At 45.3% G+C, this 25,496-nt stretch overlaps 1 protein-coding gene across 1 annotated transcript in view; it reads left to right on the top strand.

Moving 5' to 3' along the window:
- The window catches only part of GRHL1 (grainyhead like transcription factor 1), a 49,059-nt gene that overhangs the window by 6,436 nt on the left and 17,127 nt on the right, over positions 1-25,496 (top strand). Inside the window, exons 4-9 of the mRNA XM_052648632.1 lie at positions 1,826-2,213; positions 3,268-3,344; positions 4,764-4,920; positions 5,644-5,755; positions 6,718-6,812; positions 25,126-25,284. Of these exons, the coding sequence (XP_052504592.1) occupies positions 1,826-2,213; positions 3,268-3,344; positions 4,764-4,920; positions 5,644-5,755; positions 6,718-6,812; positions 25,126-25,284 (988 nt within the window). The remainder of the gene's footprint in view (positions 1-1,825; positions 2,214-3,267; positions 3,345-4,763; positions 4,921-5,643; positions 5,756-6,717; positions 6,813-25,125; positions 25,285-25,496) is intronic.

Raw genomic sequence — 25,496 nt, 5'->3', positions numbered from 1 at the left:
GAAGAAAGAATGATCACTTGGAATCCCACTCTGCTGACAGTTTATCTGATCACTGTTTGGGCAGGCAGGTGCATTTCATGTGGTTGTGGTTGTATTCACAGGTAGGATTTTCTTCTACTTAATACGTTACATAAGTTTTTTCTACATTAGTGTTTTAGTCTTCATAATTTGGAAAAGGGCTTATAGCTGTTATTTTTTACTTTTTGTTATAAGCACTTTCAAGCATAACAAAAGTAGAGAAGTAGCATAAGCCGATAGGTACTCAGCTTCAACTGTTATCAGCTTAATTCCTGCTGTTTGATCCTTGCTGCTGCTGTTGTTGTTCAGCCCCTAAGTCATGTCTGACTCTTGTGACCCCATGGACTGCAACGCGCCAGACTGCCCTGTCCTTCACTGTCTCCCGGAATTTGCTCAAATTCATGTCCATTGAGTCAGTGATGCTATTTAACCATTTCATCCTCTTTCACCCCCTCCTCCTCCTGCCCTCAATCTTTCCCAGCATCAGCGTCTTTTCCAGTGAGTTGGCACATCAGGTGGTCAAAGTATTGGAGCTTCAGCTTCAGCATCAGTTCTTCCAATGAATATTTAGAGTTGATTTCCTTTAGGATTGACTGGTATCTGTTTGATCTACTCTTTCCTTTCTCCAACTTTCTAATTAGTTAATATTTAAATTTTGTTTATTTTTGCTGGAGTATTTTAAATCAAACTCTAGCTATCCTGAGTATCAGGGCTGTATCTGATTTTTGCTGTTACAAAGCCTTAATGAACAACTTTCTAGATAGCTTTTTCTTTTTTCTCCTTTTTCTGTAAAGAAATTTCTTTAAAATAGTCATGGGAGTGAATTTATGGCTTTAAGTTTGACTATTTTATTGATCTTGAAATCTGCCAAATTACCAAATTGTTTTTTTCCTTGTATCAGCCTGTATGATTTGAGGGAACTTTGAAAATTTATGAATTTTACCCTAAGCTAAATATCATCTTATATTGCACAGGACATTTGTTGAGCCAAAAGTAACTCTATGTTGATGTATATGATGGTTCAGTACAATCATGGGGTGAGGGGTGGTGTTGGTGAAAGTGAAAGTGTTAGTCACTCAGTCCATGTCCAACTCTTTGTGACCCCATGGACTGTAACCCACCAGACTCCTGTCCATGGAATTCTCCAGGCCAGAATACTGGAGTAGGTAGCCATTCCTTTCTCCAGCGGATCTTCCCCACCCAGGGATCAAACCCAGGTCTCCCGCATTGCAGGCGGATTCTTTACAAGCACTGAGCCATCCCGGAAGCCCCCACGAAAAGTGACGGCTGTGGGCCCCCGTGTGCCAGGCATCACTGCACACTTTCCAGTGTATTTTCCTTTCATCCTCATCACAACCTTGTGAGGATAGGTACCATCATTATCCTCATTTATAGATGAGCATGTAGTTACTAAGAGATCTTGAATCTACCTTACCTGACTCTGGCATCTATACTTTAACCACCAGCCTATACTGCTCCAGTTAATCATGTGTGTAGCTTCAGACTGCTAGTAAAATACGCCAATTTTATGGGGGTTATTGGAAATAAAATATAGTAGAGGAAAGCTCTGAGTTCTCAGCATTCCAAATGAAGTTTTACTCAGTGCTTTGACTTGTAACTGTAGAGGGCTTTTTCCTTTCTCTTGTGATGAGTTATCATGCCATTGCCTATTAATTTGGTTTCTACCAAATGTGTTATTATTACTATTGCCCAGGACGCAGCAGCCCAGTGCCATTCGGAAAGGTTAAAATTGTCACAGGAATTGTATCAGCTCTGAGTTTGAAAACACGCTTCTCTCTCCTTAAAGAAACGTACCAAACGTGACGGAGCAGCCCCTCATCTCTGCTGGCGAAAATAGGGTGCAAGTGCTGAAGAACGTGCCGTTCAACATCGTCCTTCCGCACGGCAACCAGCTGGGCGTCGACAAGAGAGGACACCTGACGGCCCCCGACACCACGGTCACCGTCTCCATCGCAGCGATGCCCACTCACTCCATCAAGACGGAAAGCCAGCCCCACGGCTTCGCTGTGGGCATCCCCCCAGCAGTATATCACCCCGAGCCCACGGAGCGTGTGGTGGTTTTCGACCGGAACCTGAATGCTGACCAGTTCGGCTCTGGTGCTCAACCCCCAAATGCGCAAAGGCGCACTCCAGACTCTACCTTCTCGGAGACCTTCAAGGAAGGCGTTCAGGAGGTACAGGAAACGCAAGCATCTTCCTAAGACGCTGCGTGTTTGTTTAAGTATTGGGTTCCACCGCTTCCTTGTTATATAAGCTTGAAACTCAGCCTGTGAGTGGATTGGGAACAAAAGAGGTTTCTCTCTTTTTTTTTTTTTTTTTTAAGAGAAAAGGTCCACGGGTATAATTTGTAAACTAAACCTATAAAACCAGAAATTATTATCAAGGGCACATGGCTAATCTTACCAGCAGCTGAGTTAACAATTATGATTTCAGCCAAGCGCTTTGCTGGAGAGTAAGAAGGAAAGCCACATACATAATCTTCCACAGACGACAGACACAGCCTCACAGTCTGTTTTCAGCCTTGGTCCTCAACCAAAACAAGCTCCCTGCAACCAGTCTTAGTATAAAAGGAGTTATCATGTATTTGCCTGGTATTTCTTGGTTGGCAGTATTGTCGGGGAGCAGGTCGATCTCAATGACAAATGCACTGTGTGACATTTACCCATCACTTCCAGTACTTAACTTCCAAGGGTTTCGGGGTGATGAACATGTCACTCAGGTCTAAGTGAGGGACTGAGGACGTTTGGAACTGTGTTTAATGACTTATGGGGGGACGGAGTGTCCCTCCCCGCTTACAGAGTGAATAGAACAGTAGCCTTTCCTGAGAAAGCACCTCACTCCAGCCAGCCACCGTGCCAACCTGATACCGTTGTCTGAACTTGGTTCAGTGGCAGAGCTGACTCCTAAGGGTCATGAGATTGGGAGTGCAGACCCCAGAGTTTGGGCAGAAGTGGGGTGTGTGGGAAAGGTGGGAGAAGAGAGAAGGAAGCGCTTTGTGAGAGTACCTACATAGATTGTCTTAGTTTGATCAAGTGACGTATAAAATGGACATTTTTTTTCTAATTTTCTCTTTAAATTTTTTGTAGAGTTAAAATTTTTGGCTTAGACAACTTTTAAAAGAGCGGTGGGTTTCCTTATGCCATAGACTCTGATGCTGTACCCAACGTCGGTCTTCAGTGAGCCTGATCACCAGTTACATCCTTGTGGCTTATTACATTGGTATTTCAGGTTTTCTTCCCCTCGGATCTCAGTCTGCGGATGCCTGGCATGAATTCAGAGGACTATGTTTTTGACAGTGTTTCTGGGTAATAGTTGTCTTTCATTTTGATTTTTAACTTTCAACTTGTGCAACTTAACTCTTTTTGTTAATTTGATCTTGAAAAATCAGAGGTGGCTTTTGGCGGCTTTCAACTCTGCCTTCCTGCAGTTAGTGTGGTGGCATCTTTGCTGGAGGACTTTTGCTTTGTTTTGGTGCAGTCGGTTTTGATCTCTGAACTGTGTTTCCCGTTTCCCTGATTCTTGGTGTTGGTGCTTTTCCTTCCCTGTGGTTTCTTTATGTGATGTAGTAGAGTGGAATCTCAGAGAAGACATGAAAGGGTTAAATCAGATCTGAGGTCCCGTTCTGTTTCCAAAAGTATATAATCCTGTGATAATTTAGGAACAGCATCAAGTGGATTAGGCTTTTGTATTTTTATTAGTCTCACTAATTATAAGCCAACTGTTTACTGGGCTGACAACCTCTTTATGCATCACAGAATTACATCTCACTCTGCAAATATGAATATTTTTAACATTATATATAAACATCTTCAGGTTTTTTTAGGAGTCTGGGATTTCATTCTGTAATTTCATTTTATGCATTTTTATGTGTGTTGTGTTTTAAAATAAAAGTTTTATTTAAAAGTCTAGGATTTTACGGGAATATGTAAGGCACACCTGCATCAAGGTCCAGAAGTCACAAACTCCGGTCCCTTCAGGACCTGAGATGCAGGGGTCAGCAGGCTTTTTCTCTGAGGGATCAGATGACAAATATTTCAGGCAATGTTGGCCATACGGCCTCTGTCGAAACTGCTCAGCTCTGCCCAGCTCTGGGCTGTAGCACAGAAGCAGTCATAATGCAGAATCAAAGGGCATGGCCACATTCCAGTAAAACTTCATTTATAAAGATAGGGGTAATGTGCCAACCCCCGGCCTGACAAGGTTATTATACAACTTCAGGGGGATTTATAGGTGGGGTTAGAAGATAATAGAAATGTAGAGGGCCATGGAATACCATCCGAGGACATTTAAATTATAGGTAAAAACAGCAAAAAAAGTGCTATGCGGGCCAAGTCAGATTTCGTCAGAGGCCTGCCAGCCTCCTGTTTGCAACCCTTGCTGGGTAAGCACTGGACTGGCAGCATGTCCTGTGAGATCTCCTTCCAGAGTGCTTGTCACTCATTCGTAGCTTTAGTATCGTTAGCCTCCAAACCTCTAGTTTGTTAACATGGCTTCACTGGTTTTCCAGAGGTGGTCTGTAGTCCCACATCTGGGAGGATCTCTGGGCTGCTTGAGGTGATTTGGGGAAGAGCAGCGAATGCTGGTGGTGAGATGACACTGTCAGTTGGGATGTTTCACCTGCTGTGTGCATGCCTCCCCACTGCAGCATCTCACGTCTGAGCTCAGGCATAGGGGAAGCTTCCAAGGGGGTGGATTAGAGGTCTGTGACTCTTATTGTATTCTAGGAACAACTTTGAATACACCCTGGAAGCCTCCAAATCGCTCCGACAGAAGCCAGGAGACAGCACTATGACGTACCTGAACAAAGGCCAGTTCTATCCTGTCACGCTAAAGGAAGTGAGCGGCAACGAGGGTGTCCACCACCCCATCAGCAAAGTCCGCGTGAGTCCTGCTCTGGGCCGGTTGGAGCTCATTATTGCCAGGTCCAAAGCAGATCTAAATTAAGGTCCCCGTGGTTGAGACTCCGTGCTCCCACTACAGGGAGATTGGGATCCATCCCTGCTCGGGGAACAGGGATCCTGCGTGCCACACAGGGTGGCCAAAAAATTAAATAAATTTTAAAAATAATGAAATTGCATTTTCATTTCAAAATAATGAAATTTCCCTACAAAAAATTACAATTTTAAGATAATGAAATTTTTTTAATTGAAAAAACTTTTTTTGTTTTAAACTTTTTATTTTGTATTAGGGTATAGCCAAATAAAAATGTTGTGGTGAAAACTAAACAAAATAGTGTTGTAGTAGTTTCAGGTGAACGGTGAAGGGACTCAACCATGTGTATATGCATGTATCCATTCTTCCCCAAAGCCCCCTCCCATCCAGGCTGACACATAACACTGAGCAGAATTCCAGTAGGTCTTTGTTGGTTTTCCATTTAAAATATAGCAGTGTGTACATGACCTTCCCAAACTCCGAAACTATCTGTCCCCACTTCCACCCCGCCACCCAGAAGTTCATTTTCTGTCTACGAGTCTCTTTCTGTTTTGTAAATTAATTTGTATCATAAAATTGCCATATCAATTCACTGCAAAATAAAAAAACTAGGTTTACTGAAAAATACTCAGCCTGTAGCGTCTTTATTTGATAATGTTTCTTCTCTCCCAGAGTGTGATCATGGTGGTTTTTGCTGAGGACAAGAGCAGAGAAGACCAGCTGAGGCACTGGAAATACTGGCACTCGCGGCAGCACACGGCAAAACAAAGGTGTATTGACATAGGTAAGGAGCCCTGGAGCCGGCTTCCATTCCCAGAGGCGCTCGCATCCAGATTTTTCTAAATCCAGTTATTTTTGGCAGTGATCAGCTTCCTGCCGAACACATTTGAATTTTTCTGCCAGCCACTGCTCCGTTCCAAACCCTGTCCTTGGCCTCCTGGAATCGGTGCTCTTAACGTTACTTCCTTCATGAGGACGGGTGCCCCCTGCAGAGGCTTCCCACGTGACACTGGGGCCCGGAGCTACAGAGCCTGGCTCACAGAAGAGCGTGTTGCTTTCCAGCCTACAGATTTGTTTTGAGGGATGATGTCTTCTTTAAGTCATTTTGAATCTTTTGGAGATAATTGTAAGGTGGAGGAAAAGAATCAACAAGTAAAAGAAAATACTACTGTTGTGCAGTAACACAATTAGTCTTCCCTAGTTGCATGCTGAACTGCATTGCAAGTCTCTTCTGTCTGTAAATACACCCAAAGATTCATCATCACTCGCAGTACAGCAGCAGACCTATGCACGTCATATTTTGTCAAGCAGCTTAGTGAAAACCCTGTTCTTGTCGTGAGTGTGAAAGCACTGTCTAGGTCACAGAACAACTCTTAATCTTTGAGTTACTTCTTTTCTTTGCCTTTGGTAATGTTCATGTTCTCTTTCAGAAGTATAAAAAGAATCAAGTTCCAGTCTTGATTCTCTGGACTAGTTCTGTGCCCTTGGGACAGTTATTTAAACTTTTTAGACCTAAATGTCCTAATTTTGACATAACGGGATAAAATTAAATACATCTAAGCTTGGCTCTGTGAAAAAGATTCTGTGATTCTTTTTCTACCTTCTTTGAACTTCTGTCAACCCAACAAAATATTAATTTAAATTATCCAGCAATGATTATATGAAAAGCTGAACCTTACAGTGAACTGCTATAATCTCACGTTGGAAACTGGAAATCATGAGTTCCCTCTCTCATCCCTCACCCAGCTGACTACAAAGAAAGCTTCAATACCATCAGCAACATCGAGGAGATCGCTTATAATGCCATTTCTTTCACTTGGGACATTAACGATGAAGCAAAGGTAGGTGACCAGCTCTTGGAGGAGTGGGAGGGGCTTAGTGATTTGACAACTGTTTTTTTTTTTGGCACAGTTTTTCTCATTTTCACTCCTTTGCTACGGAGGAGGGAGAACAGGCGGGGCTAGGAAGGCAGGTCACAGCCGTGGTCCCCAGGGGCTCAGAGCACGACGGGCCTCCAGGAGAACAACAGCGCCCCTCCTTGGCCTGCCCCCGTGTCCTGTTCCTTAGCCAGCTGGGTCTCACTTCCTGCCTTTTCATTAGTGCACATTTTCTGGAAGCATAGCGTCTTCCCAGATGTTCTAGAACCGTCCCTCTCCCCTTTTCTGTTCTTTCTTCCTCCTCAAAATACAGTCTTGGTGGACACTGTGTCCTGGGTAGCAGGGCCCTCGCGGGGCCAGCAGCCACTGTCCGGCCTCAGTTTGGACTCCTGAGTGTGGGCATTGCTTCCTCCTTTGTGAAGTGGAATTAATCCATTTCTGCCCCCCTCCAGGCATGTTGTAAGGGTTGTCGGAATAGGACCGTGAAGCTGGGGGAGTTTCTACAGCTTGTCATCAGCGGGTTCCATCTCATGTTGATGCCTTGTGAAGGCAACTCGGTTACTACGGCTCTTCTCTCTTGGGCTTTGACAAGTGAAGAACTGCCTCCAATTCAGATGGTCATTTGGAAGTTTTAGTACCTTTTAAGAAAAACTAAGTATATTTTAAAGTCATTCCTGCCCTTCCCACAGCCTTCTCTTCTTTTAGTATAAAATATTAGTACTCATTGGAAAAGACCTTGACGTTGGGAAAGATTGAAGGCAGGAGGAGAAGGGGACGACAGAGGATGAGATGGTTGGATGGCATCACAAACTCGATGGACGTGAGTTTGAGCTTTGGGAGGTGGTGATGGACAGGGAAGCCTGATGTGCTGCAGTCCATGGGGTTGCAAAGTGTTGGACGCGACTGAGCAACTGAACTGAACAGTGTTCCACTATTTTCTTTTCATTAAAGTTTGGAAGCTCAGGTAACACAGTAGAAACATATGAATTTGGGGCAGTTGTTAATATAAGATTGATCTTAATATTTGCGGCAGTAGTAGGAATACTTTTCTCTATCAAGGTCCACGTTCAAAGTTATCCTCACCTTCCTGTCCTTTCTCAAGTTCTCTTCTATGTATTCAACAAGAATTTTAGCAGTTGCGGAGTAAGACACTACATTAAGTGCTAAATATCGTCGAGTTTAATTTTTCCCGCCTGATTGCTTGTAAAAAATTCTCTGACTGGATTCTTGAGAACCGTTTTAAGTTTGTACTATAATTGCTTTCCTTTCTTATTGTCTAAAGCAAAAGTGCGTCTTAAGAGTGCAGGGTATAGTCAGTGGGGTCCCCCAGTCTGTTAGGAAGCTTAAGTTCTTGTAGTTGCCCCGAGGGTTTCCTGCTGACCACCTCCAGCCTATGCAAATGTCTGTAGGCTGCTTATCCCAGAATTTGGAACAAACACTGCGGAGAAGCTAGTAGAAGGAAAAGTGAACTTTCCACTTTATATAGTTGTTGCAGTTATTCTGAAATGAGATGCCTTAAATAGGGCTTGGTGTGCAAGCAGCCTATAAGAAGAGTGGGCCCTGTGTCCCTGCCCACCCATCCCTGGGTGCTTCTGTCCTTGAACCATGCAAGTCTGTCCTGATCACCATGAGGGGCTGTAGGGAAATTGTGGAGGAGCTGATCAAGCACCCCTGAGTCCTGAACTCACTTTTCTGACTTAATCTGTGATCTCGGGTTGGTCCCTTGATTCACCGGCTCAGTTTCCTCCCTGTTCCCCTTGGAGAACGAAAACCTCACAGTGGCCAGCTCTGTTGGGGTGTCGTCAGGACTCAGCAGGTGCTTGTCGGGGTGCGTGGAGGTCGTGATGGAAAGGCCCTGCGTGTGGGCAGGGCGGCTTGTTTGTTCACTGTGTCACTCCTCAGGGTGGGAGTAATGAAAACCCGGCTGACGGGTGGGGATAATGGGTGGTTTCATTCTGAAGGCCTTCAGCATGTTTGTATTAAAGAGAAATATTGTTGGAGGCGTGTCCCTAAGTAGTCTTAATAGCGTTGCTAATTGATGTAGGTAAATTCAGTTTCATTTCCCCTTCCAGACCCCCGCGCAGACTTGATTTTTTTCAGCCGTTGCCAGCTCCTGGATGGTGCTGGTGTCATTTCTTAATGAGGCTGCTGCCTTTTGAAGCAGTATCAGGCATCAGTTTCAAGCGTTTGTTGGAATGAAGTCTGTAGATGTTTTGCTTCCCCTGGCCAAGTTGATGTTTTCTGTCTTTACACTTAAAGTAATGGATGCCCCAGGGTAACTAGTGTGAACAGATGGACACGCAGAATCCTGTACAGGTGGCTTTTTTTGAACTTCAGTTTCTGAAATCATCCCACTTTCTTGTCTTGATTTAGGATGCGTTTGTTGATTCTTAATTCCAGTTCATTCTCCCCCACAAACATAGGGTTTCTTAGAGACATGTGGCATTCCTTTCTCCCCCAACTTAAAAAAAAAAAAAGATACCTAACATATACCCTGTTTGCCACACCAGGAGAAGTTAAGACCAGAGTTCTAGCCCAGGGTCAACATGAGCATCTTCTGTATAGATTCCACTGTTCTTCAGGGGTGATTGTTTTTAGGACTCATCCGGTTTAATCTTGAGCACCTTGGCTTAGGTTCTAGTTTGGGGAAAACCCTATCTAAGTTAGATTCATCTTCTCCTGTTCCTGTCTACACTCCGCTTACCAGCGTAAGCATGTATTTGCTGTTACCATGGAAATGCAAAGAAATTATGAAACTTATATTAAAAAAAAAGTTTATTAGACTTCAAAGCATCAGGGGAAAAGGAAGTTGCTTGGAAAAGCAGAAATGTCTTAGAAACAAGCCCCCGTGGCAGCCCTGGTCTCTCCCGTGTCTAGACCCAGTTCGTTCATTTTTCTGTACTCCGCACAAAATTAGGTCTGTTTGGGTAGCCATGCATCTTCTTAAGAGTCAGGAGTACCCAGACAAATTAAAGTTCGTCTGGCATTCACACTTCATTGAGAAATGACTTCATCAGATTTCTTCCTTCCTGATTTATGACTGAGATCATACGCTTGAGGTGATTCTGGTAGGGAGAAGCGGTTCCCTGCAAAACATTAAAACAGGGTGCTCGGGTGGAGTTTAGAATCCGTCAGGTAGGAGGGCACTGGTCCCTGGAGGATTAGGAGATTGCTGCAGGGGTCGGGGGCGACGTAAAGGAAGGTGGGAGGAAGATAAACACAGACTTGGGCTCTGTAAAGATTTCTTCCAAAGCCAGCTGTGCCCCTTGCCCCCAGTTGCAAGAATTCGTAACTTCATCCTCCAAATATCCAGCCACCTGCTGTGCCCCGGCCCAGTGCTCTATCCTGGCTGAAAACACTGGTGTAGTTCAGGTGTATCCCGGGTTAAATGGGCTTTTGTGGCCTGAGATCCTAAATATAGCATCGTGTTTCTAAGGAAATGAAACTTCACCAATGAACTTTGGAGACACAGATAACTTATTGGCTGGGGTTATCTGTTCTGCACCAGTTTCCGTGTTTCCAGTCAAGTGAGTCGTTCTGGATAGCCTTCACGTCCTGGAACAAGGTTTAATTTTTTGCTTGGACTACAGATCTAAGAGTTTACAAGAGCATTGAGATTTGGATAGTGATACGGAGTAAGGGCCTCTCAAAGCCTGAAGATCTAAAATAAACAGAGGGAAAAAAAAGTTAGGGGGAGAGGATTAACTTGTCTGAACATCAGGTTTAGGCCTGGCACCATGCTGAGGGGCTTTCCCTGTGTTGGCACCTAGTGGGCAGTGCCGCCTGCCCATTACCCAGGAATTGGGTGCTCAGTCCTCCAGGTGGGAAGACATTTGCTGCTTGTCATCCAGGTGAGATCACCCAAGGAGGCAGGCATCTCCACCTTGAAATGGACAGGAAGTGATCCTGCCAGGGGGAGACATCTAAGTCAGCCCTAATTATTAATAGAGAGGCATTATGGATTCAGTAATACAGATTGCCTTGGTAAGTAGAGCACTTTTGCTGCAAGGGAACAGTTTATGCTGATTGTTGGATGAGTGGTGTCTGGCTCCAGAGGAGTGGAAAGTATAAACCAAAAACCCCCCATATGAAATCAAGTGACCCAGGACTGCCATTTCTGAGGGAGCCTGGCATCCAGCGGAGCCCCGCTTGCAGGAAGGGGTTGTGCTAGTGGGACAGGACATACTTGGTTATAGTTAACTGGACAGTGTAGGAGGTGGGAAGGAAAGCAGGGGCCGCTGCAAGCAGAGCCCAGCGTTGCTTTGATCGTCTGTACGTGCTCTGAGCTCCTGGGTATGGAGCATACCTTTTAAAGATGTGATGAAATGCCAGGGAGGTGGACTATCTCACATGTTTTTTTCCAGAGGTGACTTCTAAATTCTTACTGCCAGGTGGGTTGGGTGCAGCTGCCAATCACACAATTTCATCTTTGAAACACTAACAGTGAAGAGTTTGCTGTCAGACACGTGCTCAGCTCCTGCTAAAGTGAGCACCATCAGAGGAGGAGTAGGTGTGGAGTCTTGGTTTCTTTCCTGGATTTTGCCTTCGTGGCTTAAAACCACCCGAAGACTCATAAGAGTCCGTCCTGTGGGCCGTGCTTCCTGATGTCTTCATTGGACCCGCAGGAGGAGGCGCTCGAGGTCGGGTGGGAGGAGGGCTCTTGCGGTGGATGGAGCTGTGCCTTCTCCTCCTCCTGGCAAGATCTCATCTCTGGGAGGGGGTGGTCAGAGCCCGTTTCAACACGCCATTCGTCTCTTCCTGGTTCAGTTCCCTTGCCTGGTTCACCTTCGGGACAGGGCCGGGGCCCGCAGAGAAGAGGCAGGACCAGATCAGCGCATCCTCTCCCTCCTTGGGGAGAGAGCGCTGTGTGCTTTGAATTCTAACGTGCCAGCTCTCAGGAGAAACGCCAAGGCGTTCTGCCGGGTTGTCCTTCTGCGCCGAATGTGTTCTGTGTCACCGAGAGGCTCGTGTTACAAAGTAAAGAGGATTGGAGTAGAACACAGAGCCCACCAGGAGCACCGAGAGCCTGGGTTGGGCTGGAGTGCGGCGGTCTTTCCCTTTGTTCCCTGTCTCAGCAGAGGGCTACGGCACTCCTGCCACAGGATGACAGAGGGGTGGACCTGTGCTGGTGACTCGAATTTAAGGCTTTCTGTGTGTGCTTGTGGGATGCAGGTTTATGAGTATAATAACAGTTTGTTGTTTCATCTAAGCATAATATTTGGAATTCATCATGAGAGTAGTCTTTAGTTTGTTTGGAGTGAGCCTGCTGCTTGCATTTAGAGGGATTCCAAATTGGTGAAGCACCCAGCAAGCGCTCCAGTAAAAGAAGGTGTTGCCACCCTGGTTGCATTAAGCATGGGGCAGGTTTGGTTTGTTTCTCAACTTTAAATTTCCAGTGTGAATGAGAGGGAGGCGGGAGAGGTGAGTCAGACATCTTACTTGCGATTGCAATTAAGTGTAGGCAGGGAGTTTCAAACAAAAGTGTATCTTCCCTGGCCTAAATACTGGAGGAAGCCAGGAGGCATTGTTACTTTTAAAATGGAGGTATGAGACTTTCGGAGTCCAGCCAGATGCGGGCTGGACTCTCCAAGCATCCTGTCCTTAGACCCTAGAGGAACTCAAGGGAGCCCGGGGGCTTCTGAGCTGACCCTCTTTCTACGCCATGCAGTTGGAAAGTACGTGTTTGTTAAAGTGAAAGATAAAAAATGTTGGTGCCAGAAAGTCACTCTCCTCTACAGGGAATGAATAGTCTTTGAGCTGTGGTTTGATCAGAACTGAAAGTGATGAGAAGTTTTTCTGGAATGGAAATGTGTGGGGAATGCCTTTCATTAGATGACATGGGATGAATTCTTGACTTTGTAGTTGGAAAGCTGACTCTCAAGAGACTGCCCTGGGTCTGACTACGAGGGAGGTTTCTCTTTTTAGAGCGAGGGTTGTTGGGCTTGAGCTGGAAGCGTTTCACATGTTACCCTAGTGTCTGGGCAGGAGGTTGGCCCCGTGGTGAGACCGAATGCGCCGATTCCCGGTGGGCCTCCCGAACCTGCAGGTGCCAAAAGCGCACGTTCATTGCCGCACACGTCTGCGGGTGAGGGCCAGGCTGTGATGGTTTTGGTTGGATGAGGGAGGCACTTGGCAGCTGAAGAAAGCCTCAGTTTGGTAGTGAAACCTGCATCTTGTGAAACGGGTTTGAGGCACTGTGTCAGCCTCTGTGAAAAAGTGCTGTCACTTAAACTTGTTTTTCAGTCTTTCTGGAGTGGGGCGGGTCAGAGTTTCCCCCTCCCTCCGCCCTGCCTCGGTCACAAAGCAATGCGCTGTCTCTCAAGCTTTCTGCTCTGACGCTTTGTCACCTTAACCCGCCTGCTCCTGGGTCCTTCCTGGAAATTCCATCTCGAGTGGTTTTCTGAGTCTGTCATCTCAGCCAGAGAGGGTTGACTCTACCCGGACATTATTAGTCATAACTGAATTTACCTGGAATAGAGATTTGGGGACAGTGTAGGACTTGGGAGTTAAGGTTTTCTTTTCTTTTTTTTTTTTAACAAGGCTCCTGTGAGACTCCAAATCTAGTAGTAAAAATAAGTGGACTCTATATTAATTACCCAGTTAAGCACTTTTTTCTTTAGCTTTTTAAAAAAAAGTTCCAGCGTCTAATATGAAATTTTGACTGGAAGTCAGCTTGCTGGCCAAGCCTGCCCTTGTGACTGTCTGCTCCCGGTCCTATACTCTGTACTAGAGATGCTGGCATGTGATCTGTGTTTGGCTTGCTTCGCACCTGCATCCAGATCTTCGCATTTCAAACAATCATTCTGTTTATTTGGGACAACAGGTGCCAAGCCTCTGTATCTGCCAAGTGTCCTTAAGTTCACCAGGCCCTGCCTGTAGAACGTGACAGAGGGAAGACGGCCCACCGGTGCCTCCAGGAAGCTTTTCTCTCTCCCCTTCTCTTTCTTTGTCTCTGGGACTTCTCCCGGCTCTCTGCAATCTGTTGCAGAGGCCAAAGCTGACGTGTGGGTGGCGTGGGAAGGCAGCGCTGTGGCCGCAGTTGGGGCGATGACTAGACCCTTGTGTTGTCTTTGGGGAGACGCCCCACATTGCTGGCAGAAGATTGCAAGCCGGTGCTTTGCTCTCTCCACACCCCTCCCCTCGCCACCCAGCCTTCCTGTTCTTTCTCTCCTCTCCTGATGGCCGTCTGATCGTCTAAGAAAGAACGCACGCACACGCTGGTCGCACGTTTGAAGGCTCTTGTTTCATGCCAATGTTAATTCTATAGTGGGACTTTTTACTCCCAGCATGTCATCAGAATAGTGGGGAGGTGTGACTTTCCTGGGATTAGCCGATGAGTCAGTGGTGGAGCTGGACTCTGCGTCTCCGTCCTGACTCAGCCTCTGATACCTTCGGGGGTGTAATTAATTAATTAGGCCTGCGCATCGGAAGTAAGCAGGGGGGGCGACTAGGCTCCTGCAGAACTGAGATAACCAGAGTTGGTTGGTTTGGGTCCTCCCCCCACAGCTGTGGGAGAGGGAGTGTTGAAGATCAGGTGTCTGCTGTAGAGTACTCAGTAGATGTTCCTGTCTGATTAGGCTTGGACCTTGACTCCTTCCTTTAAACCGTTTCCTACTCCATTGGTTTCAGCTGGCATAACTTCCCTGTACACATATTGGGAAAATGGGGATTTTGTTATCTTGAAGTAGTGCTGTTAGATTTGGGGTGAGAATAAACCTATGCTGTTGATCTCACGTTGTAATTTAATTTGTCAGGAGGTTTCTAACTAAGAAAAGCGACTTAGAAATATTTTCAAGTGATTTTTTTTTTTTTTTTTTTGACTGATGTGGGAATGAGTTAAATGAAAGCTTGTTCTAGGATTCCTGCTTTCAACTTAGCAGATCAGTTACATCCCAGGAACGAGATTATGAATATGATCTCTTTGACTAAGTTGAGTTTAATACTAGAATGAGTTAAAGCAGTAATGACTCCCAGAGGCAGCGGGGACAATACCCACGAGGGCTGCCACTGCCTACCGGGGCCGAGGCATCAGCTAAGTCTCGTGAGTTACAGGAAGTCACCTGGAAATTGGACGTAGAAGCCCTGTTTGATTTGGAATATTGGAACCTTTGATTTCATGCCTCCTGATCAGAAAAGATCCTTCTGCTCGCAGCCCCTTGAGGGTCACTCTTTCCCCTGTTTTCTGCTGCAACACAGTTTTTCCACTAGGAACTTCTTCAGGCTTTCTGTGTTCATTGTGTCGTTGTGATTTCAAGAGCACAGATTTGTGCAGGAGGCGTAGGTCCTGGCTCTGGCTTGGTCATCTGTGTCCCGTGTATCTTTTACTGCCTGACTCTCCAGAGCCTGAGCCACAACTGGACGCTGTGTCTCTCTTGAGTTAAGGTGTTGAGTAGCCAGATTCTGAGCCAGGTGATGCTCACGTTCAAGGTAAACGTTTCTGGGGAGCGCAACAAGAAGTGCATTCTTGGAATATAAAACATTTTTTGGTTATCAGCTTTCTGAAGCATCTTCCACAGTTAAATCAGCCCATTTTTCTTTTTTTCTTTTCCTTCTTCTATTAGATCTCTTCTCTTTTCTTGCTTGTATTTACCAGGCAGTTAGAACTCCGTCGAATTGTCTGAATGTGCACTTAATTCACAGTGACCCACATGGAATTCTGATCAGGCATGCTCTCAGCTGTGCAGGCTGATGCTTTTCCAAAATCCTTGTCGTGTACAGTCTTAACTTCCAAGATGAAAGCACCATTCTCCCTTGACAAATTGTTTCTGTCATTATCGATCCGTTTAACTCATTTCTAATGCCCTTCCAGGAAATTCTATGCAAGGTAGTTAATCTGTTGCTACTGTGTGGACGGTATGTTCCGTTCATTCAGCACATTATTCATTGTGCTTTTCTCTCTAGGATCACTCTGAGGGAGTGAAAAACAGTATAAGCAGAAAGCCTGTCCTCAAAAGAGGGGACACTTTCTATGTGATGTACAGGTCATAAGTGAGGTTTAAAAAATCCTCCCAAGGTTTCCAGGTTAAGGGGGTCCCTTCAGCTAAGGGAGGCGAAGACTTTATGGAAGAGACGGCACCGGGCACTGTGCTTTGAGAGATGGCGGCTGCAGAGTGTTTTTGCAAAGGCCGTCTGATGGGACCTTTCTTCTCCCTTATTCCTGCCCCCAGAGTAGCTCCTGTGAATTTCAGAGGCACCTGCAACAGCTCAGTCTGCAGAAGTGCTCTGATGTATTGTAGCATGGGAAACAGCACCAGGACTTAGCTGCTACGATGCTCGAATCTTGTAAGAAAGTCGTAGACGTTACCACACTGTCCGTATGACAGGAAGCTATGTAAACGCTTCTGTGGGGAGCTAGGTGAATGTTTCTGGGGAGCACAACAAGGAGAAGTGCATTCTTGGGATATAAAACATTCTTTGGTTATCAGCTTTCTGAAGCATCTTCCACAGTTAAATCAGCCCATTTTTCTTTTTTTCTTTTCCTCCTTCTATTAGATCTCTTCTCTTTTCTGGCTTGTATTTACCAGGCAGTTAGAACTCCCTCGAACTGTCTGAGTGTGCACTTAATTCACAGTAATCCACATGGAATTCTGCTCAGGCATGCTCTGATGTGCTCCCCACATACGTTTACCATGTGAAGGGATAACATGCCTAATTATCACATCCCACTGTTAGGTACCTGCAGTTGCTGTAGAGGAAAGATGTCACTGTACATAATACTTCAAAGTGTAAAAGTAAATCAGTACAGTAGACAGTCACCTCATGGCTCCCTTTGTGGCCTTACCTCTGCCCTAGAACTTACCATATCTGTCCCTCTCTGTGTATCAGTGAGCCTCGAAATTCCATAATCTTTTTCCAGATTGAGGGGTATATGTAGTCAGTTGTTCATTTTACAGTTAATTATATCCAGCGTGTATGTGTATGAAAAACTGCTTGATGTCCTGGATTCTAAAGATGACCTCAGTGTTCACATGTGCTTGGAAAAAAGATGTGAAGTGAATAACCTGTGAACTTGGGCAGCAAGATAACCTAACCTCGAAAAAGTCTCATCTGTGCACTGGGGGCAGAAGAGAGCCAGTTTCAGAGGTTGTTTTGAGGGCCAAAGGGTCAGGTACATTGTCAGAATACAGCAAATGTAACTCACATACAGCAGCATGCAGTTTTGTTTGGCTGGACTTTAGGAATCTGGGGGTCATCCATTCAGTGAACGTTTTTTGTTCTTATTGGCCAGGCACTGCCAGGGTGCTTTGGGAATGTAAAGCTGAGTGGAACACGGCCCAGTTCTCCGGAAATTCAGAATTTAGTGGAGAAGGTTGCTGCTCTAGTATGCGCAGTCATAGAAGTAGACAGAAAAGAGTAGAACTTACCTTAGAATAGGGAGATGAGAGAAGGTTCCCTTAGGCGACGCTTGCGTGAGTCCTAAAGAGCAGTTAAGAATGAGCCAAGTGTTCAGAGCCCAGAATGAGCCTGTGACCGTGATGTGAGTGAGTGCAGAGCTCAAATCAGAACCTGACACTCAAGGTGAGTGAGGGGTGGGGTGAGGAGGTGAGTCCAGACCCTGAAGGCCCTGTCCTGCCCGAGTGAGGACCTACCCTGTAAGCAAGCTGTCTCAAATCCTTGGGGTCTATGGACCGAAGAGATCAGGGTTGGAGTTTCTTTGCATTTTCAACTCAGTGATAAGACTTTTTAAATTCACAGGTATACTCTGGTGGCCAGCTGCTGCCAGGAGGTTTCCTCGCTAGTGTTTGTGCTTAGGTATTAAGTTAGAGCCAGACACAGGCCAGGTGAGTTCCTGGGGGTGCTGTGTGGTCAAACATTATGCATTCAGCTGTTTGAATAGAGCAGATATTTCTCAGACTAGGATTGGATATGTTCTTAGGGGGCAAGGAAGAACTTTTTTTTCTCTTTCAAAAAGGATGCATGTGTTATTCACATTTGAGAAACATGCTGTAGGTGTTGGGGATCACAGCTGGACAGGTGGGGTGCCTCACAGGCAGCTCTTGACTGATGAAGATTCAGTCTATCACATAGGCAGAGGTGAGCGACTGAGCGCCGTTGAGTAAGAATAGATGATTAAGGTTCTGTAGTGATCCCGGTGTTTGGTGGTTGCCTAATGTCAGGGAAGCAGGCTCTCTCTTTTCGTTTCCTGATTTGTGGCCATTTTATTGTTTAGACAGTCCTCTCCTAGGAGTTGGAAGAAAGGTGGGTTAATTTATGTAAATTTATATTAGCTTTTTTTTTTTTTTTGGTTGTTTTTGTCTGTTCTGGGGGCAGGGCACTGTTATGTGTATTTAAAGTTTTGTTAGGATTTGAAAGTTGTTAAATTAAGATTTGGAGGTGAATTTTTTATCTAATGGATTTTTTTATCTACCTATGGTTTTTCTGTCTCTCATTAACTGTTTTTAGTTCAGCACCAGTTAGGAGAAATGCAAAAAATATACTAAACACCGGGAAAAAAATTTTTTTTAATGGATCACACATAATCCCTGCCATCAAGGGGCTTAGAGCAGCGGTCCCCGGCCTCTTTGGCACCAGGGGCCGGTTCTGCGGCAGACAGGTTTTCCACGGACAGGGTGGGGAGGACGGTTTCGGGATGATTCAGGCACATGAGACTTACTGTGCACGTTCTGTCTATCGTGATTACATCAGCTCCATCTCACATCGTCGGGCAGGAGGGGACCCTTGGCTTGCAGCACTCACAGGGCGACAGAGTGACCAGGGATTCGATAGAGGTGGTGTGTTCGGTGCTCTTGCCCCTTCCTTTCCCTCACCTCAGTGATGGGTGCAGAGGCCCTTGGCCTGAAAAAGGCCACAGGGTTGCTACTTAACTACCACATGATAGATACTAATACGGAGCTGTGATTCTCTGGGGGTAGCTAGGGAAATGCATCTCAGAGAAGTCCTTTCAGTTGTTATTAGGTCTTTAGTCATAAGAGAGATGTCAGTAGCGAATGAAATAAAGGTTATCATAAATTGAGAGAGTGAAAGTCACTCTGTCGTGTCCGACTCTTTTCGACCCCGTGGACTATACAGTCCATGGAATTCTCCAGGCCAGAATACTGGAGTGGGTAGCCTTTCCCTTCTCCAGGGTATCTTCCCAACCCAGGGGTCGAACCCAGATCTCCTGTATTGCAGGCGGATTCTTTACCAGCTGAGCCCCCAAAATAAGGATCCCCCCAAAGTGTGTATAAAAAGTCTTGTGAAGGAGGTGGGACCCAAACAGTGTGGAGCTGGCACGCGGAGCCCTTGAGAGCTCAGGTCCGTTCCTTCAGGCTTTCTCTAAGCTCTTCAGTTGTCCCCATCACCCAGGTGACGTCACGTGGCTCAACTCTCACCTCTCACTTATGAGCGTTGCTTTGATACTTTATCATAATGTAAAAATTAGAGCCCTTAAAATGAAAAGGTTATTCCTTGAAAAAAAAGTTTAATTAAGAAAATTTGATCCAAACTGTCATAAGGGTGGTTCAGAAGGTTCTCAGTGAATCTAAAGGTTCACATTTTGAAATTTTTCTTTCCTCGCATTGAGAAAACCATACTATGAAAGTCAGAGGAAATGATTTTCACCAGTGTAGCAGCAATGTCATTGTCTTATGATAACGTGTAAAATTTCACCAAAATCAGTGGGGAAAAAAATTAAAGCTGTATTATCTGGCTCTCAGTTTCTTTCCTTGTACGTGAAGAGTAGTAGGGAGTGAGTATGACTGTTGTGGTAGATTTTTGATAAGAAAAGCCTTTTTGTTTATGAAAATTAACCTAATATATTTAAATTAATCAGTCTCATCACTCAGCTTTTGACTAAACTGCTTATAACTTTTGTAACTTCCACCTTATGAATTCTGATTACTTTGTTAGTGCTTTCTTTCTGTGAATTAGGTAGATAAACAATATTTCTAGAACTTCTCCCTACAAGTGAAATTCACTTGTTTCAGCTCACACATCTGACTATTCCCTTTAGACTAGAGAGTCAGTAAGTTTTCTGGAATTATGTCTTGGTTGGTGGTATAGATGATGAAGCCCCCGAAGAGCATGCAAGTTGAGAGTTTATAAAATCTGTTCTCAGCCGTGTTCTCTCCACCTGCTGGAACGTGAGCTGCTCACTGTGACTGTCTTCTGAGCACACTGGTTGCCTCTGTCTTCCTCCTCTCTTTCTTCCCGTCTGAGGGGTAGCAGTGGGCACAGCAGCTGGCTGGTGAGCTGTATTGTGTGGCTGCCATAATGCTTCCTGGGAAAATCATTGTTAACTAGCTCAGGGTCTGATTGCTTGTTGGTTCTGTGCTTGTCAACATTTGGAATGAAAAAAAAATCTATACAAGTTACTTCTTTGATAATGCAATTCTTTATTCTTTTGTTTTTATTTTCAAACTGAGTTTTGAGGACAAAATTAAATCTTTTGAAAAAGTCTAAGTACATGAAAACAAAATTAGATTTTTTGAAAAGTTCTAAGTTCGTGAATTCTCAGCTAGTAATGAGGAACTGTCTTAGAAAAATGGGCTGGACATTGAAAGAGGAATCTTGCCAAGCATCTTCCACCTGTTTAGCAGGGTTTTGTGTGTGTGTGGTGGGGGGGAGGGTTAGGTTTTTTTTTCCTCTAGTGATTTTGGATGGGGACATTGATTGCTCATCTTTTGAGTTTATGTTCCAATTATTTGAATAAAATCTAACTTTTCCTCTAAATCAGTGGTAAAGAAATACAAAAGTAGAGTAAGGGTCATTATTTGCGTTCCTAAAGATCTTTACGTCATTCTGAAGAAGGAAGGTTGTGTATCATTCAGCCTACTCTCGGATTTCAGATATAAGACTCTTTAAAGTGTGTGTGTATCTGTGTGTGTCTGTGTACATGCACACATACTTGTGTTTTATAGAGGAGGATGGATACATAATAGTTCCTCTTTCTATCTCTTTCCCACCTTCTTTAGCAGATACTGGAGTTTTTCTGTAATCTCATTATAGAAAGTATTTCTCTACACAGTGAGAATGGTCTGAACATTCTGTCTTATCCAGACGTGGGTGACTTGGCCTGTTGTCCAAGGTCAAGTCAAGGCCAAGCCGCCAGGTAGAACCAGCCCCTGGGGTTGACGTGGCTGAGGATCAGAACACCCTTGTCTTGTTGCTGCCCCAGGACCCGGGGCAGAGCTCTGTCTTGTGTCGTACATTTGCTGTCTCTCTGTCGAAAAGTGTGTCACCTTCCTAAATAAAGATTCCCGGATACCACGCTTCTCCTTCAGGACTTGGTGGAGTCCCCTCGGCAAGCCTGGGCTATGTTGATGGGGGGCGGGTGGGGGTGGTCCATGGGAGAGGTCACACTGGTGAGACGTCCCCAGCGCCTGTCTTCTCAGAAGGCCACTTGTGTGCAAAGTGGAAACGCTGAGTCACAAAAAGGGCCTGACACTTCCTCACTGTTCCCACATCGTGGTGATGTGAAGATCAGTTACATCCCAGTGGCTTGGAGACTGGCCATCCAGCGGCCTATTCTCAAGGCACCACCATCCTTCTCTGCTCACGTGTTGTTTGTGGTGGTGGCTTTAGCACCATCACTGCAGAGCTGGGTGGTCGCATTTGGCCCATGAAGGTGAAAACTCTTTATCAGACACTGCAGAAAAAGTTAGCCCACTCCCGGTTTAGATGAATACTTGAGAACTCCCTCATGTATCTCGGTTGTGTTTCTTCACTCCTCTCTCTACATTTTCTTTCTCTTGTTAAAAACCTACGTGCTGAGCATGTGCTGTGTCCCAGCCCCAGGAACAGAAAGGCTGGCCTCTGTCCTCCTTGGGGACGACACCAGCAGTCAGCCTGACACCCCCATCCAGACACACAGCTCATTCCCACTCATCAGCTCCTGTGAAAACCAAACGTCACACGAGGAATAAACTTAAGTACAGTCTGACAGACCCCCTTCTCTGGTCTGTTTATCTTCTAAGCTAGGAATTCTTGAGGATTTGCATGACCTTGTTGAATAGTAAGGTTGAGCAGATGCTTTAATCTTTATCTTTCCATTGATTAAATGAACATTATTATTTGATAGGACTGTATCTCTGTAAAAATTTTTTTTAATATAAAAATGCCTGATGGGATAAATATAAACACATGTAAGCACATCTGAACTTCTTAAAGAAAGGAAATCATACATTGAAACTTGTTTTACTAACCTCAGAGTTTTGGAGCCAAAGGAGCTCTTTTATGGCTCAAAGTGTGTAAGTTCGTAAACAGTTACTTACTTGACAGGAGTGGTTTTCTCTTGGCCAACCACGAGAATGACCAGAGAGGACCTGAAACTGTCCTCAAGCCCAAAACCCACCCCGGGCCGCTGGGAGCAGGAACAGCAGGGGCGGCCGGTACAGGCTGACGGCCTGGACTTCCAGGCAAGTCAGGGTGTCCAGTGCTCACACTTCCAGGCAGGCTGATGTTCTGGCCACACTTTGAGAACCACTGTTGCGCAAGATTCTTAATTTTATACAAGTAGTTAGTATGATTGCTTTAAGTGGCAACCTTACATGGTACTCTTTTAAGAGTGTGATATGTAAAAGTTGATTGATCAACATATTACATAAAATTGTTGTTACTAGACTTACAGAGTAGGAATGTAGGGTTCATCATCTTTCAGTATAAATTCCAACCTGGCACTGCAGTTAAAAGTCAGCTAGGGGTGGTCTCAACAACCCTGTGCTTGGCCAGTGGACCCTGGCCCATGTCACAGCACAGTTAGTGACAGAGCTGGGACCAAAACTGGATGCTTCGATTTTCAGACCAAAGCCTTTCCTGCTGACCACATCACTGCTTGCTAGGACGTCTGTACGGCATCTTGCCCCCTTGTCAGCCTTTGGTTGAGGCTTAGACACGGCATGCATGTCCCCCTCAGGGCTGGCGTGTCCCCCTCAGGGCTGGCTGTCCCTGGGACTGTCCGGCGTGTTCCCGTGCCGCCCTCGTCTTTCTCCTGTGGGCCTTTAGCCCACTGACTCTGAACTTTGTGTTCCTGGACCAAACACTGCACATACTGTTCACCTTTTACTGGTATGTCTGCTTGTCTGCAGAGACAAGGTGGCATTTTTTAATGCTGAATTAGGGATGCTGTCCACTCTCTCTGATCCCATGTAGAAAACTGCCAGGTTTGGAAAGAGTTGGTGTTAAAAGACTGAAGAACGTATACAAGAAAGTGATCACAAGGGGTCGTGGACGGCAGGGAGAGCGGTGTCTCTCTGAAGGCTCCGTGTTTATACTGACCCTGGGATTTGGCGCCTGCTTACTTCTGCTCTGAATAGAAACTTGATGCTGGGAAGCCAGGGGAGGTTAGGTTTTAGGTTGGATTACCGTGAAATCCTCTTGTAAAGGGAATATCACTTTGGGGCAAAGACTTCCTGAAATTGTGGAGGGTAAAGTGTAGTTTTCCCAGGCAGCTGTTTTTGAGTTAGGAATTGAGCCTTGCGGCCTAGAGTGGTAAGAGGAAAGCTTAGATTTTCTACCAAGTTGTAAAATAGAAAATGTGACCGTTCGGTTACTGTATGCGTTCTGTAATTGCATGAACTGTTGTCTTTCTGTCTGCGATTCTGTTTGTCCTTCTTTCATCTATTCCATAGGCTAACTTTTTAAGTTGGACTTACAGATTGTACATGAAATGTTTTTTAAGAAAACGTATATGAAAAGGTATAAAGTCAAAGCCTTGAGTTTCTGTCGATCTGTAGATCTGAAATTCACATGTGCTACTTTGCCTGTGTATCTAGATGTATGTATTTAAAAAATTAGAGCAATTTGCTCATATGCTGAAAATTAGGTAAACGGAAAGAAAAAATGATAGGCAAGGTAAGGCAGTACTAGATCAGAAACTGTGCCAAGTATTAAGAAAGATGCCAACAGCTCTGGGAACTCTGCTCGATGTTCTGTGGCAGACTGGATGGGAAGGGGCTTGAGGGAGAGTGGATACATGGATATGTGTGGCTGAGTCCCTTCCTTCTTCACCTGAAATTGTCGCAACATTGTTAATCAGCTAGACCCCAACACAAAATGAAAAGTTTTTATTTAAAAAGGTGCCAAATGGAGAAAATGGACCTAGGCTACTGAGTATTTACCATGTAGTTTGGGGCTTCCCTGATAGCTCAGTTGGTCAAGAATCTGCCTCCAATGTGGGATACCCCAGTTCAATTCCTAGGTCGGGAAGATCCCCTGAAGGGAAAGGCTACCCACTGCAGTATTCTGGCCTGGAGAATTCCATGGACTGTATGGCCCATGGGGTCGCAGAGTCGGACACGACTGAGCGACTTGCACTCACTCACTCACAGTGCACCAGTGTAGGAGGCCTGTGTTTAGCTGTTAGGGCTGCTGGGTTGTTACCTCATGGACTGGCCATAATCCAGAATAAGGGTCTGGGGCCTTCAAATGTGCCAGGCTGTTTTAAAAACTGTAGTTCCAGTAATACCCACCATGTGGTGCTTATGCATCAGAAATAAATTCTAAAACGACAGCATTGACTGGGAACTCAAACAGCTGTGGACCGGGCATGCTGCTGCTGCTAAGTCGCTTCAGTCGTGTCCGACTCTGTGCGACCCCATAGATGGCAGCCAACCAGGCTCCTCTGTCCCTGGGATTCTCAAGGCAAGAACGCTGGAGTGGGTTGCCATTGCCTTCTCCAATGCATGAAAGTGAAAAGTGAAAGTGAAGTCGCTCAGTCGTGTCCGACTCTTTGCGACCCCATGGACTGCAGCCTACCAGGCTCCTCCATCCATGGGATTTTCCAGGCATGAGGAGGTTAAAATCCAGACTCACAGATATGGGGAGGCGGGTGGGGTCCCCTGAGCATGTTCATGCTTGTGTACAGGATTAACCTGAGTCTCTGTAACAGCCTTCAGTGCCACTTCAGTCGTGTGACTCACTGAGTTCATAAACTCCAGGATGTTGGAAAATAGGTTTTACAGGTTATCCTAGGAGATGGTAGAGACACAAATGCAGGCAGAATCCCCAAAGAGTTTGCAGCAGGCTCTCAAAAAGCTGCAAAGAGCACCTGTGCCCCTTGAAACTTTTAATGATGACGTCAAGAAGGACAACCGGCCTCATCCACCTTCCTATTAGGAGGAGAATTGACAGGGATCAGAGCTGTCATTCCTATGACCAGAAGTGATTTTAAATTAACCCCTTATTCTTAAAAAAAAAAAAATCTTCTTTTAAATGAGAAGACAAGCTCTCGTTTCAAGCGTTATCTGAATCATTTCCATGGTGTTAGTATTTTTACCAGCTGTGCAAGAGGTTACTGTCGGTGCCTGTTGCTTACAGAATCTTTTTCTTCCGTTTGCAGGTTTTCATCTCTGTGAACTGCTTGAGCACAGACTTCTCTTCTCAGAAGGGTGTGAAGGGGTTACCTCTGAACATCCAGATTGACACCTACAGCTATAACAACCGCAGCAACAAGCCTGTGCATCGGGCATACTGCCAGATAAAGGTCTTCTGTGACAAGGTAAGGCCATCGACTGGATGTAGACACTTAGAATCTACCCTTCCTCATAGGAAAAGACCAGGGCCTTTCTTATACTTAAGTCCAGTAAGGATGTACTTTGAACTGTGGTGTTGGAGAAGTGGTGATGCTTTTGAATTGTGGTGTTGGAGAAGACTCTTGAGAGTCCCTTGGATTGCAAGGATATCCAACCAGTCCATCCTAAAGGAAATCAG

The sequence above is a fragment of the Budorcas taxicolor genome, chromosome 11, assembly GCF_023091745.1.
Source record: "Budorcas taxicolor isolate Tak-1 chromosome 11, Takin1.1, whole genome shotgun sequence".
Classification (NCBI taxonomy): domain Eukaryota; kingdom Metazoa; phylum Chordata; class Mammalia; order Artiodactyla; family Bovidae; genus Budorcas; species Budorcas taxicolor.
This window is presented reverse-complemented; position numbering and strand designations above follow the sequence as displayed.